At 36.4% G+C, this 13,410-nt stretch overlaps 1 protein-coding gene across 2 annotated transcripts; it reads right to left on the reverse strand.

Annotated features, from left to right (window-relative positions):
* Nucleotides 1–2,069: 2,069 nt before the first annotated feature.
* Smp_086220.1 (hypothetical protein) lies at nt 2,070–7,288 on the reverse strand (the record flags this gene model as incomplete). Of its 2 annotated transcripts, XM_018795918.1 has the most annotated exons (9): nt 2,339–2,504; nt 2,550–2,597; nt 2,636–2,707; nt 2,752–2,811; nt 2,852–2,975; nt 6,748–6,882; nt 6,913–7,048; nt 7,086–7,233; nt 7,265–7,288. In XM_018795918.1, the coding sequence occupies 9 exons, from the start codon at nt 7,286–7,288 to the stop codon at nt 2,451–2,453; spliced, it is 801 nt and encodes a 266-aa protein (XP_018650183.1). In that variant the 3' UTR covers nt 2,339–2,450. The 2 variants fall into 2 exon arrangements, with proteins under 2 accessions (XP_018650184.1, XP_018650183.1); XM_018795919.1 differs by having other exon boundaries at nt 2,070–2,597.
* Between the last annotated feature and the right edge of the window lie 6,122 nt (nt 7,289–13,410).

Raw genomic sequence — 13,410 nt, forward strand, 5'->3', positions numbered from 1 at the left:
AAAGTCCAAGTGATAGAGACAAGTAAAATGCTCTTTTTCACTTTTTATTCATCCTCTGCAATTAGAAAAGAGGTTCAATACAACTTATTTCGTTATTTATCCATTCTCCATTTCATTTTTGAGTCCAATCAAATTGAAGTGAATTTCTAATCCAAATGCAGTTACTTCTAGTACAAGTCAAGAGAAAAATAAATAATAGCATATTCAATTCATTTATACACCTTTGATGTTAATCTTTGCCTGTAATGTGAAGGTTAACTAGAAACATTCTACCCCACTCATTTAAGTCAAAAATTTATGATTTGCTCGTAATTTTATTCATCAGATGAAGACAGACAAAATTACAATCGAAGTGATAGTTTTTACTTATTAATAATAAGGATTTCACTGATATTTTCATCTATGTAGCGAACAGTGCTTCATAGTTTGAATATGCGTAGTATATAATTTTAACCTAACGCACATTTAGCTTTATAGAAAATAAATATATCTAACATGTATAACTGTGCTTTATACTACTTATGTCAACATAACTAGTATATAACAACAGTCAGGGATGGGATACCTGATAGCAGAAGGTTGGGAAGATTGAATTGAAGAGAACAGGAGCAGAGAGTAATATTTGTGGCAATGAGGGAGCTATGAAATTCGAGACAACTGAAGGAATATTTGCAAACGAAGTATTTTATGTATGGTTATTACATTTCAGCCCTGTAATTTCGTCTTAAAATACATTGCTTGAACCCACCTGTCTTCTCGTTCAGCACATAGCTAACTGCATACTTTCTGTTCTTTCATTTTGTATTTGTTGTCTGCAACTGGTAAATGTGTGTTTCATTATTTTTCCTCCTGCTACACTTGTTTGACACTATCTACAGCGAAATGCATCAATAGCATGAAGACAAACACATCTTGTAAAGATGATATGACAATGTGTTCCCGTGAGTTTCTGTGTTATTTATTGAAATCGTTAGAAATAAGCACTGCATTTAATTATCACATGCGAACTTTTATTTTTAAAGCACAAACGCTTATTTAAACTTTTACTGTGGTAAATTACTTCACTAGGTAGTAGAATGACAGTACTGCCAGAGAAACGATTGATTGATGAATATAAACCAGAATGTTGGTTGTGATTGAAATGAATCACTGTCAGGTATGTTATTTGAAATTATTTTATCCTTTTCTGCAATACTCAGGGAAGTGACAAAATTAACATATGATGCAGAGTTGTTGATGAGTCGATTGGATTTTTTTGTTCGTAATCGTAGTTTCTACGCTAGTAACTGGGATCAAGTCGGTCAACTCGCACGAGGGACTCGAACCCAACACTTTCGACCTCGCGAGCAAATGCTTTATGTCTAGACCACTGAGCCGACATCCAACGGTGTTAATGTCTAGTTCTAGTGAGAAGCCAAGACCCGTGTAGTCCAATCAGTGTCGGATGGAGACAGTTATCCATCTCAGACAATGAATGAAGGGTTGCGCGAAATTATGGATCGATTGAAGTTAGACATTGAAACTGTAGTTGTCGAGTGCCGCGTGTGGGATTGTGGTTGCGCCCTGCTCAGTCGTCTAGTGCTTACAGGTTTACAATGTTTGTCTAGCTTAGATCGACTCATGAATTCAACTATTAAAATTACTACAATAGCCACAAATTCCCATTCTGATAAAGAATAATTAACAAAAAACTATCTTCTAGCCATCATTAGTCAAAAGTAAAAACATTCAAATGATTTGTTTAGATACCATCAGAAAACCTAGACAAGCAAGACAGAACTACACGGATATTATTGTGGAATAATCCACAAGATTCCTTAAGCTGAGAAAAATCAAAATGAAAGTAATCCTGAACAAAACAATTTCGTTCAAGCTTGGTATGAGTTAAAATTTAATATAATGCTTTACAATGCTAACCATCAGACAGGCAAAAACGTTACCAGTATAATGGAATCTTACAAAAAATAGATAGTGGCAAAATGAAAAATACGGAATGATATTATGTTAATAGACTACATGTTAAAGAGAATCGTCAGTCCCACTGTAACCTATTTCGAGGAAATCAGTATTTTCACAAAAAAATTTATTGAAATTACTTGGAAATACAATACATAAAAACCAAAACTATAACCTATGTAAGAATAAACTCCTCATACCTATATCAAAAATTTGATTTTGATCAAGAATCACGAAAGCACTTAAATTCCTGTTTTTACTCATTTCCGGAACAAAAGTTATATGTGCATGAATATAAAAGTAGAATCATAAGAATGTTTGAGACTAAAATCGTTTTATAAGTAAATTAACAATATAAATATAATACATTGACAAAAATTCAAGAGGTTGTGCTGTTCCGTTTGGGAATGAATGCTTATATCCATGTAATCCGTGAAATACATAAGTTATAACAAGCTTTTGAGGTGTAAGTGCTTTACATTGAGGAGTAGGCTCTAATTCCATGCGTTGAAGCCCATAATCTTCTGTAACTGTGAGTCTACTGATGCCTAGTAAAGATAAAGAAAGCTTATTCATAGCAAAAGAAACGATACCATTTGAGAAAGAGCATCACTTAATTGTTTTTCGGCTTTTGTGGTATCCTAAAATGAAATATATTTTACAAAATTCCCAATCTTACGATATCAATCCCCATGTACTGGTCCACACGACTAGATAATAATGTCTTCCGTTCTTTCATTTCCTCGATTTCCTAATAAGAAAGATTGGTTAAGCGAATATACAAACAGAACAAACCTTCTTCCATAACATCAGAAGGCGCTGATCAGGTGCTTTTTCCACAGATGACAATAACTCCTATCAGTAACAAAAACATCTAATTAGTACGGTATCTTACACTTAATTGACGATCAGATTCCCTTAGGGACTTCGATAAATTTGAATACTTTTCTTTAATATGTTGCATGGAACGCATATCTGACAGCACACTTTCTTGAGAAAGGCGCCAGTCATTAGAAAATCTATGAGGGACGAAAGGATACATTAAGTATAAAATTAAAATTTATTTGTTTTCGAAACACGAAATCAATCTACAGGTAGTAATTACGAAATTCACTATAATTTTCAAAATTTGTTTGGTTTTTTTCATGTGTTTTTCCACATGGCGTTTTCATGAACATATACGAATGTTACTAATTAGGTGTTTTTCATGCATAAAAAATAGCCTTTGTTAAGAAACAACGAAATGTTTACTGCATGATCCCCCAATAGGACGAATGAACTCAGTAACATAATTCTGACATTAAACGAATAAATGTGCCTCATAAAAAAAAGTAAAGAGCAGAAATAATGAATAAAAACCCAGCAAAATGGTGTGTACACTTGGATTTACAGAAACATCGGATAACCAGCCTTGCTAACTGATTAATCTTACAGTGAATATGGTCAACAAAAATTAACTGCCATCAAAATGCCTTAAGATTACACTGACTTGTATAAGAAAGTTTTCGTCCAATCGAAAAATCAGACAATCATGTGATAAAACAATTATGGGCAGTTAGCACAAAAAGATCTGGGACCGAAAAACCATTAAAAACGGAAACAATAATCTACCAATGTAGCTTTTCATAATAAACTCAACAATCTTACGTGGGTTACAATTAATTAGAACACTAAATTTAAGAAGCAAATTAGGTGAGTAACCAAAGACTATGGTGAGGATTCGTATTACTCACAAAAGATAAAGGTTCCTGGTGACCTGAGTACAAGAAAATGCCCCCGAAACCCGTGGTACGGCTGCGGGTGCGGAAAGTCAGCTCTTCTTTTCGAAATTCTCTCACATAGCCATGCGTATAAAGCCACTGCCAGAGAGGTCCTACTCAATACCTACTCGTGGTGGGAGTGTTGTTTACGAAATTGAGAGATGGAAAAGCGAATGCCTGGCGCTTGAACCGGATTTGTGGATATGGAGGATCAACCTAGGGGAGTTGGAAAACCCTGATTCCAAACTAATGGTGCACATGGGCTCCAGGATTCTAAAGGAACGAATGGCGTATGAACCAACTGTTGGTCACCGGCTACCATGGGACTGCATTTCTCAACGTTGACTCCCTGTCTTGTGAATGAGACCTCTAGTTCAAAGGCTCGGGGTTGGCTCCCTAAGGAAACCACTTGCTTCGGTCTGGGCACCTGGGCAGTATCACAGCCCACACACAAATCAAGTGACTTGTGTAGCGCATATGTATTCGGTGCCCCTCTGTACCACTATTAATGTGTTCAAGTAAAATAAATAAAAAACGTTAATCCGTCATTATTATTATTTGAACACATAAATAATGGTACAAGGGGGGCACCAGATATATATGCGCCACACTAACGATGAGAATGGAAAGAGAAAAAGTGCAACATGCGTATAAGAGAGGAGAAAAAAAGAACAATAACGACCACAGATTAGTGTATGGAAGTGTATTAATAATAATAATAATAATATTAAGGGAAACGGAAAGCTACAACCGGAAAGAATTCTTTCAGTTAGGGTAGTCACAACCACTTTTTATGAAGTAAGAGAAGGTTACAACAGGATCACCAATGGCTTCTATTCTAAGCCATATCTGATAACATCTCTAGCCACTGTGTTGTAACAACTCTAGGACCCCAACCAGGAAGTCAGGAAGGACCAACAGAAGTCAGACCTTTGCAGCTTCCTTTCATACCACGACATCATGTCATACACTGACCACCTCACCGCTTTTCCCAACCAGTCCCAGCGTCGGAAAATAATGGACGACATTCGTAGAACATATCCAAGCAAGTGAAGTCGATGTTTCAAAATAGTGACATCAACTGAATTATCTTCAATGTCCCCGTTGCCGAACATCTGCATAACTAACATGGTGTTGTCACTGGATGTCAGCAATCCTTCGGAGACAACGATGACCAAACATAGAGAGTCGTCTAACATCCTCAAGTCGAAGAGGCTAGGTCGCAAAAGCATAGAGCGAAACTGCTCTCACAGACGTGTTGTAAACCCGACCTTTTACAGCAACACTGACATCACTAAGACGACAAAGATGGCCCAGATTGACATAAGCTGCTCTAGCTTTCACTATACGTAAATCGATCTCATCACTCACGCCACCACCAGCATTTATGCAGCTACCTAGACACACGAATTCCCTGACTACTTCAATCTGCTCACCACCTAGAGTGAGTACAGGATCAGAATCCTGCCAGTCTTGTAGAAGTACTTTGCACTGCGAAGGTTCAAAGCACAGACCGTACCTATGGACACTGATTTCCAACTGATTAAGTGCGGATTGTATGGCTCGGGCATTATCGCACAGTAAGACAATATCATCATGCTAGTACCCGACTGCCATCTCAGGGGTAAACCTGTTAGGGCCTGCTGCTTTCTCTCACTTCAGATTTCTCGTAACTTTTTCAATCTCATAAAGAGTTGGTGGATTTACATTAACTTTCCATTCAGGTCAACTAGAGATCGTGGGAAACCGAAGTGTGGCTGAAGGCCAGTTGAACTGATCCCTAAAGTGTAATGCCCATTGATCCAATCTCCTGGATTGAGAATGAATAATATATTCATCTTTTTCCGAGATAGTTTCGCTGATAGTTGGGTTCCTAATACCGGTATCTTTAACAAGTCTGGACAGTTGTCTGCTGTTACCTATTGCTACTGCCTTTTCCATCTGTCTTGCTTTCGCTACTCACCACTGTTCACGATCATTGCGTAGGCTTCTTATCAGCCTGCGCTTAAGTTGACTCCGCTCTTCGTTATGTTAAGAACCAGATGGGATGAGTTTTCGAGCATCTATCAGTGCGGTAGATGCTTCTGAGACCCAGTGTTCCTCCCTAGCCTTATGGTTGACAGTACTAGCAGATATCACTGCTGTTTCCATGGCTTTTCGGATGTCATTCCACGCTGCCTCGGAGTGAGCACAACTTACGTGGCTGTTTAACTGTTTTTCTAGTTGTTCCTGAAATATATTCTTAGCTTGTCTATCATTAAGTAGAACCCTAAGAGGTTTCCTTGCAGCATCTTTTCTACGTCCAAAAAGACCCAGACCGATACGTGCTCGCACTAGAGCATGATCTGAATCTAAACATGTGCTCCAGAATGAGCGACAGTCTTCTATCGAGCCCCTCCATCGGTGGCTGATAGCGATGTCAGTCAGTTAGTCAAACACAACGTAGCGATGTGATCTGTTTGGGTTCAACGTTGGGAAGAATTCGAGGGTCGCCATGTCAAAAGGTGCTTTTTTTGTGCTTAAAGTTAGTATTTTCAAGAAACAGGCGGTTATCTGAGCATAGCTGCAACACACGGTCGCCATAATCTGTTCTTTGAGACACGACATCATAAGATTCACCCAGGTGTCTTTTCTTTTCGCTTAGTTTACCTACTTGAGCATTAAAGCCACCAGCCACTATTACTACATCAGAGTGCCTAGCTTTTCGGAGATCAGAAAGCTTTCTGTAAAGCTCATCTATTACCTAATGTGAGCTGCAGTCAGTGGGATAGTAGGCAGAGACGACGAAGAGGCGAACATACTGACTTGACATGTAAATTAAATTCAGCGTTCAATATCAGTTATTAACTACCATGACTTCAAATATCATATGAAAATGGCTATGGAAAAAACAGATATCCAGGATGTTCAATGAAAAAAGACGCCACAAGGGTTGGAAATAAGGATAATTGAGATTTACTAACCTGTTCAACACGAGGACATAATAAAACTTAGTTGTACTAAATATTTTATTTCACGCTAAACAAACTACCTTACTAAATTCCTCTCCATCTCCTCGACTTCCATAATAATTGTCCTTAGTGAATTGTATGAACTCTCTAAAGAGGTAACCAATGTTTCTAAATTGTCCTGGTATTCTTTGGATGCAAGAACACGATTTTTGATGCTGGATAATATATACGGAACAAACATATACCTGTGGATAGAACAACTACGACAATCGATCTCCGAAAGCCGCAATGCTAATTGGTTTACTTTGTGACGGATGTCATTATTAGGTTTAGAACCCAGTCTAGCGTGGAATCTATCCAACAGAGTTGAGAGGCGAGTTTCTGGAATGATAGTATAAATATTTCAAGAACTACAAACCATCCGTAGAAAATCCATCTCTAACTTTCTTTTCCATCAATTCAATAGCCTCGTGAGAGTTTCTGTAGATCGTTTTCAATTCATTATCAGAAGGATCCAGTAAATTTTTAAATTTATTGAATAATTCCCCAGGGATGTATTTCGGATTCTAAAAGCAGGATAAAATAGTGAGAATATACCTCGTGGTCCGATTCACGCCGCATTTCCAAAGAATGAATTCAGACCTTTTAAAACAGATGCTGATAGTTTGCAGTCGAAATGGATTCAAAGAAAGCTGACGAGAACTTGGTTCAATAACGAAACTAGAGAGGAAAATGGGAAAATAGGAAGCAGACTAACTGCAAAACAATGTAAGCGGATAAACATGATAACCCTAAAACAGATTTCGAAAACACTTGTAGAGGACTTGGGTAGTTGGAAGCGAATACTCTGGGTATTATACTTCATACGGAAACCGAACGTCAAAGTTGATAGCGCGATTAGTAACTGGTTTTACAGAAAATTTGATTAATAAACATTGACGGTACGTAATCTCGTATTCTTATGAATGATGGAGAATTTTTCATACTCAGATACCTATCAAAATCTTAAGGAATAGGTTGACCAGAGAATAATAACTATAAGGACAATAGAGGCATTAGACGATGTACATTATGTTAGGCTTCGGTAGGCATTTTACTAAAAGCATCTTCCTCTCATTTTTAAGTTGTCACCGAATTCCTAATGATAGCAGTCAGCAAAAGTACTGTATACCGACGGTATTGAGTTAAGCAACCAGAACCAGGGTAATGCCTCACGTAATTGAGCAAGTAAAGTGATTAATACTCTTGTTAATACTAACTAAAAACTGGGAACAACTGGATCTAAAAAAAAATGGAATCAACAAAAATATCTATCATGCAACCAAAAAGCGAAATTAAGGTAGTCCTTAAGCTAAATTGCAGAACTCCTAAGGTCGATTGTGTAGTCAATGAGTAATCAAGTATTCACTGAGGCCAGATATCATTCTCCCTCTCTGAACCTTATTTTACACCTTGACCCAAAATTTCACATGTTTGTAAACCAAATTTTTAAAGAAACCACTGTGCTAAAGATGGTGTCAGTTCGTGATGAAAACTATAACTTCACTTTGAAATACTACTTCAGAACTCCAATATCACTGAATACTTAGATCTATGTTTCCTGTATTAGGAATGATAGCATTTTGTTACATAGACTTCATGGTGATAGCCCTAACTCACAACACTAGCCCGACTCCAAATAGGAAAACCTGGTCTTAATCATTAAATACGTATTGTTGTACAATAGACAATTAGACATGTCAGTTAATGATCCAAAGAAATTTCACTATTCCGCTGCAGTTTTATTGATTTGTATTGTTAATTGTTTTATGGCTAGGCTAAGTTAGCTAAGGCTTTCGGTGTAGTATGCCTTTGCCGAAAATTCGGCCATATGGATAACTTCCTCTACCTTATGCATTACGATTTTAAAACCTTTGAACGTTTTCTTAACCTTGAAAAGTTTTTGGACCGTATAAAAAGATGTATCCACTTTAATTATTTGATTTTGTATAATATATTTTTACTCTATGCTAACTGTTAACTGATTGACTAACATTTTCAAGGTCAGTTGAGATTCGCTCAAAGGTCGTCAATAAATTATAGTTTTGCCGAAAATTCTATTTGATTAAGAACTATAAATAACTTACAGATGATGTAGTAAATTGAGAATTATTCGTGAAAGAATATCAAAAGTTTGGTATGTTAAAAATTTTAAAATCAGCTTAGGCAGAGATCGACAAACATATGTTACAACTCCCCACTTTGACTACTTTGAGACTCAATTCATGGTGAGCGGTTAAATGCACAAGGCCTTAATAGCGTATAAGACAAAGAAAGAAGAGTCGAAGAAATCAACTTTCAATAATACTTTGATAGAGGGAATGAAAGAAGGAGTTTTAATAAAACACGTTAGTGCCCAGTTTTAGTGAGTTATGGCTAACTCTGGATAGAGGCTAAGATAAATGAAACAAAATATAAAAATCCAAAAATATTTATATTTATAGACAAAACACAAGACTGTTGGAACTATACCAAAAGGTGTCCATTACCAGTATCTGTAGGATCATTAGGGATTCATAAGATCAATAGAATCCCACCAAACTCTAGTCAAACTATCCATCAAACTGATAAGTGGTTGTCGAACAGCTTATTGAACCCCGTCAGGGTCAAGGATAACTATGATTGGCAATATAGACCACCTACATTGGTGATCTACAAGACAAAAGTTTATCCATTGTTTTTTTCATTGACTTTCTGTGAGGCTTTTGATAGTGACGATATAGCTTTTTGACCAAGTTGATATAACTGCATGGGCAAGGAAAAGTGGCGAAATCCATTTACAGCCACTCTCCTCTTAGTTGATTGACAGTAAAAGGGAAAAAGACTCGAATACTGCGACACAACCAAATTATGCCATATCGATAAATATTCCTGTAGTCAAAAGTGCAGACCAAATCATAGTATATATAAACTTAATTTGTACACGTGTCGCATTATATCATCGTTATGCTATTTGAATTCAACAATTATTAATACCACCTTTACCATTTTCCATTAAACTTATTGTAGTCTTTATTGATATGTGTATTCGGGTCTGTGAATTGAGCAATCATGTTGAACCTAAAATGGCATCAAAAATACTTGCGATGATAAAGTTATAGAATTGTGGTCTAGTTCGGCTTTAGTACTACAATAATAATAGACCTAAACCTGAAATTATAGATTTGTCATGATATGAATGTCTAATCTGTAAAATCTTACGTGAAAGTCCCATCATTGTCTACACTAACTCACGTCGTAAGAATCAGTAATATGGCGTCTAACATTTGTAAAGAACACAGGCTGAAGAGAGAATAATATACTCTATGTGAAGAAGGACAAATTATACAGAAAGACCACGTCTGCAAGGCTGAAACATGCCATCTGATTAATTGAAATGAATCTTCCACGTAACCTTGCTGAACTTTTCTTCGTGTTAATTGTTGAATATAAATCTTTTAATAATGATAATAATATATTCTGAAAATAATAATTACAGAATTCACACTAGTTTACAGACATGATCAGATTGATATAAATAGCAACATTTGATGTAGAGAACAAACATGAAATATAAGATTGTTTTGTGTTTGCTGGTTTAGTAATTGCTAAGTAGTTTATACATGGCATATATCACGGCTAGCCAATGCAACACAAGGGAACTTTTGATTTTTTCTTAAGTGGATAGCCTGATGATTTATGAACGTATTGAATTCATAAGTCAATTGATGCTAGATCACCATGGAAAATCTGGAAGCAATGAACGGTCGTTTCGTCCTAGTGTGGGACTCCTCAGTGATTATATGCTCAGCTTCAATAGTCGTGTGGTTAGGAACCAACGCCACTACAAAGTCACCGCAGTATGATACTATTTTACTGAGCCAGTATAACAACTAAAGTGATGCATATTTGTTAGTCTAGTAATTGTCCAACACAAAATCTTTGGATCCTACAACCTAAATAAACACAACGTGAACAAGTATTTATGGATCGCCATAAACTTTCGATATTTCTGGACCACCCAAAACAACAATACTCATTTCCGATTAGCTAGTCCTAAATCCACACTATAACTAGTTAAATATAACCGTTTCTAGATATCATCATGAAGCATTGTCATGACTTGATAATCACGTTATATGATTGATAAATTTAGTGAAACTATTAACCAGAACTCTGTCGATAAACTAACTTATAATTATGATTGAAAATATTGTTTTCTCATTGTTATCTTCATCTCTTGTCGATGATCTCAGTATGTTTCTCTATTACTTGCTAATTAAACATACATCTAAAAACCTTGTCAGTCTAATTGGAGGTTGAGCGACACAATCATACGTGCAAATCATCAGTATAAGTGGTCAGACCGATCTCCCGCAAACTGAAAACATCACTGTCGAATTTATCCAACACTGATATATGTTCACCCACCATTTATCATCTTGTGGAGATTGGTTTGTCCGAAAGTATCATACAACACCATGTCACCTATATTCGTACTGCATGAGTTTAGTTGATATCAACATCATATAATCACTATATTTCAAATACGTCGATTCCTATCTTATGCTAAACTCGATACACGCACCGTCGACTGGTCATTATGAATGTAGATAATCAGTTTATGGCATATCAAAGGATTATATCTAGAGCATGTCTCTCAATGACCCACTCATGTTTGACTAATTACTGTCAGCCGTCTGCCCGAGATTTACATGACTATCACAACTTTCACGTATTCAAGTATTTGGATTCATGTATATTAGTATACTTAGTAAATCCTGTCACGGTTAAACAATAATAAGGTGGGGATATCTCGTCGTAGCCAAGTGAACGTTTCTGAACCTAAAGAACTAATTGGAACATTAGTTGAAATTCTTCCTTCCCGAGGTTACACATTTTTCCCTTCACTTCGCCTACTAATGCACATGCTATTGGAAATCAACTCATATGGACAGCATACCGGCATAAACGTTAACTGACATTCTAGTTTAAATCAAAATAACATTATCAACATTTGTACAATATTGATTGTTTTTCTATTTCTAGCCGCAAAATAATTATACTACCCACATGTTAAGTTCTTAATCAACAGTGACAGTCTTGACGTGACTTCTTAAAACACCCCTTTACTAGATCATTTTTCATTATGAAAACCCCACTTTGTTTGACGCTGAAATAATATTTACGCAGATTTTCATTCTGAATATATTCAGAATTAAACTGAGCATTTTGAAATTATTGCATATATTTCCCAATCAGTTGCTGTTATCTTTTTTTGATTTGTCTTTCAGTTTATCAATACCCGGGGGTTTTCATTCTTCTGTTGGTAACCTCCGTCGAGCAAGAATCTCACTTCATTCGATATCGAAATAACGTCATGTTGATTCTGATGGTAGGGCAGAATAGCGGCATCGGTTCCCAACCACACGACCCTTGAAGCTTAACATTTACACTCAACATGTAACACTTAACGAAGGTCAGCAATGAGGAAGTCGGGGAAGAAATCTAAATGGCATGGCTCGGTCATGCAGGAGTGGTCACTCCCTGTAACCTGTTGCTTTTGTACCAGAAATATCGCCCCTTTGTTAGTCAACATGTGCTCTTCAAAAATGATGGATCTCATATTGCAAGTATAGAAAATGGTGTGACTTCCGCGTAAGATCCCGTAAATTAGGTAGTCATATCATGACATCCGACAAAGAAACCTTTGGATCGTCTTCTTCCCAAGTTATCAAGTACAAATTTATACATACCAGTGAAAAGACAACAGGAAATATGGTTTCATTGTGTTTCGTGAAAAATTATTTCTGCTGATACTAAAATTGGACTGAAAATCACCTCGGATATTTTAGACCTTGTGAAGATAATAGAAGAATAAATAGTATAACATCTAGAAGAAGTTACCTTCCAATTACTGTGCATTGTTTGAATTTCGTCACAACGCTTTACATCATTCGAGAACAAAACTGGTTACGGTACATCTCGGGCTACATTAAAAATCTGTTGATGACACCTGCACATTTGAAAACTAAAAGAAACCAACAGAGAGAGGTAACGCGATGGTATTTAAAGTAACCAGTTCTAAGTTCGAATCTTGGAGAGACTTTTTAATTCAAAGTCACCCAGCTTACAATTCGCAATAGAGACTAAGCATGCGTCTTGGTTCCCACTCGGGGAAAACATCTATCCTTTCTTATAATGCATGTGACCCACTTGCAATATCGACAGTATGTATAGGATAACGATATGCTGAAAGAAAATAATCAATTGCAGTCGTAAAAATGTGTGGGAAGTCATGAAAGATCAACACGAGCAAATTGAAGCTTATCTTTACATATCTAGAAAGAAACATTTGATATATTCCCCTCCTTTTACGGACAGTAGAGCAAACTCTAACCTTAATTTTTGAAGGCTTATAATATTCTTTTATTATGTGCTCTTGTTATGTTTGTGTACACTAATGATTCTTTTGTATTTTATGCTCGCCTGTGTTCGAATTCCAAATGCAGTACATCCTCTTATACTCACTTGGTTCTATTTGCTGTTAATTGCACTATTTCGGAAATTCCTAGCTCGCATAATAATTTGAAAACTTCTAATCATCACTGTTCTTCTAGAGCGAGATACGATTTTGAATAGTGTGATGATAAGAAATCAATCTACTTGCGACAATAACAACAGGTAATCTTTCAAACTGTGTCCATCGTTCCCATGGTGTTACA

This window comes from Schistosoma mansoni, chromosome 2 (genome assembly GCF_000237925.1).
Source record: "Schistosoma mansoni strain Puerto Rico chromosome 2, complete genome".
In the NCBI taxonomy this organism is placed as follows: Eukaryota; Metazoa; Platyhelminthes; class Trematoda; order Strigeidida; family Schistosomatidae; genus Schistosoma; species Schistosoma mansoni.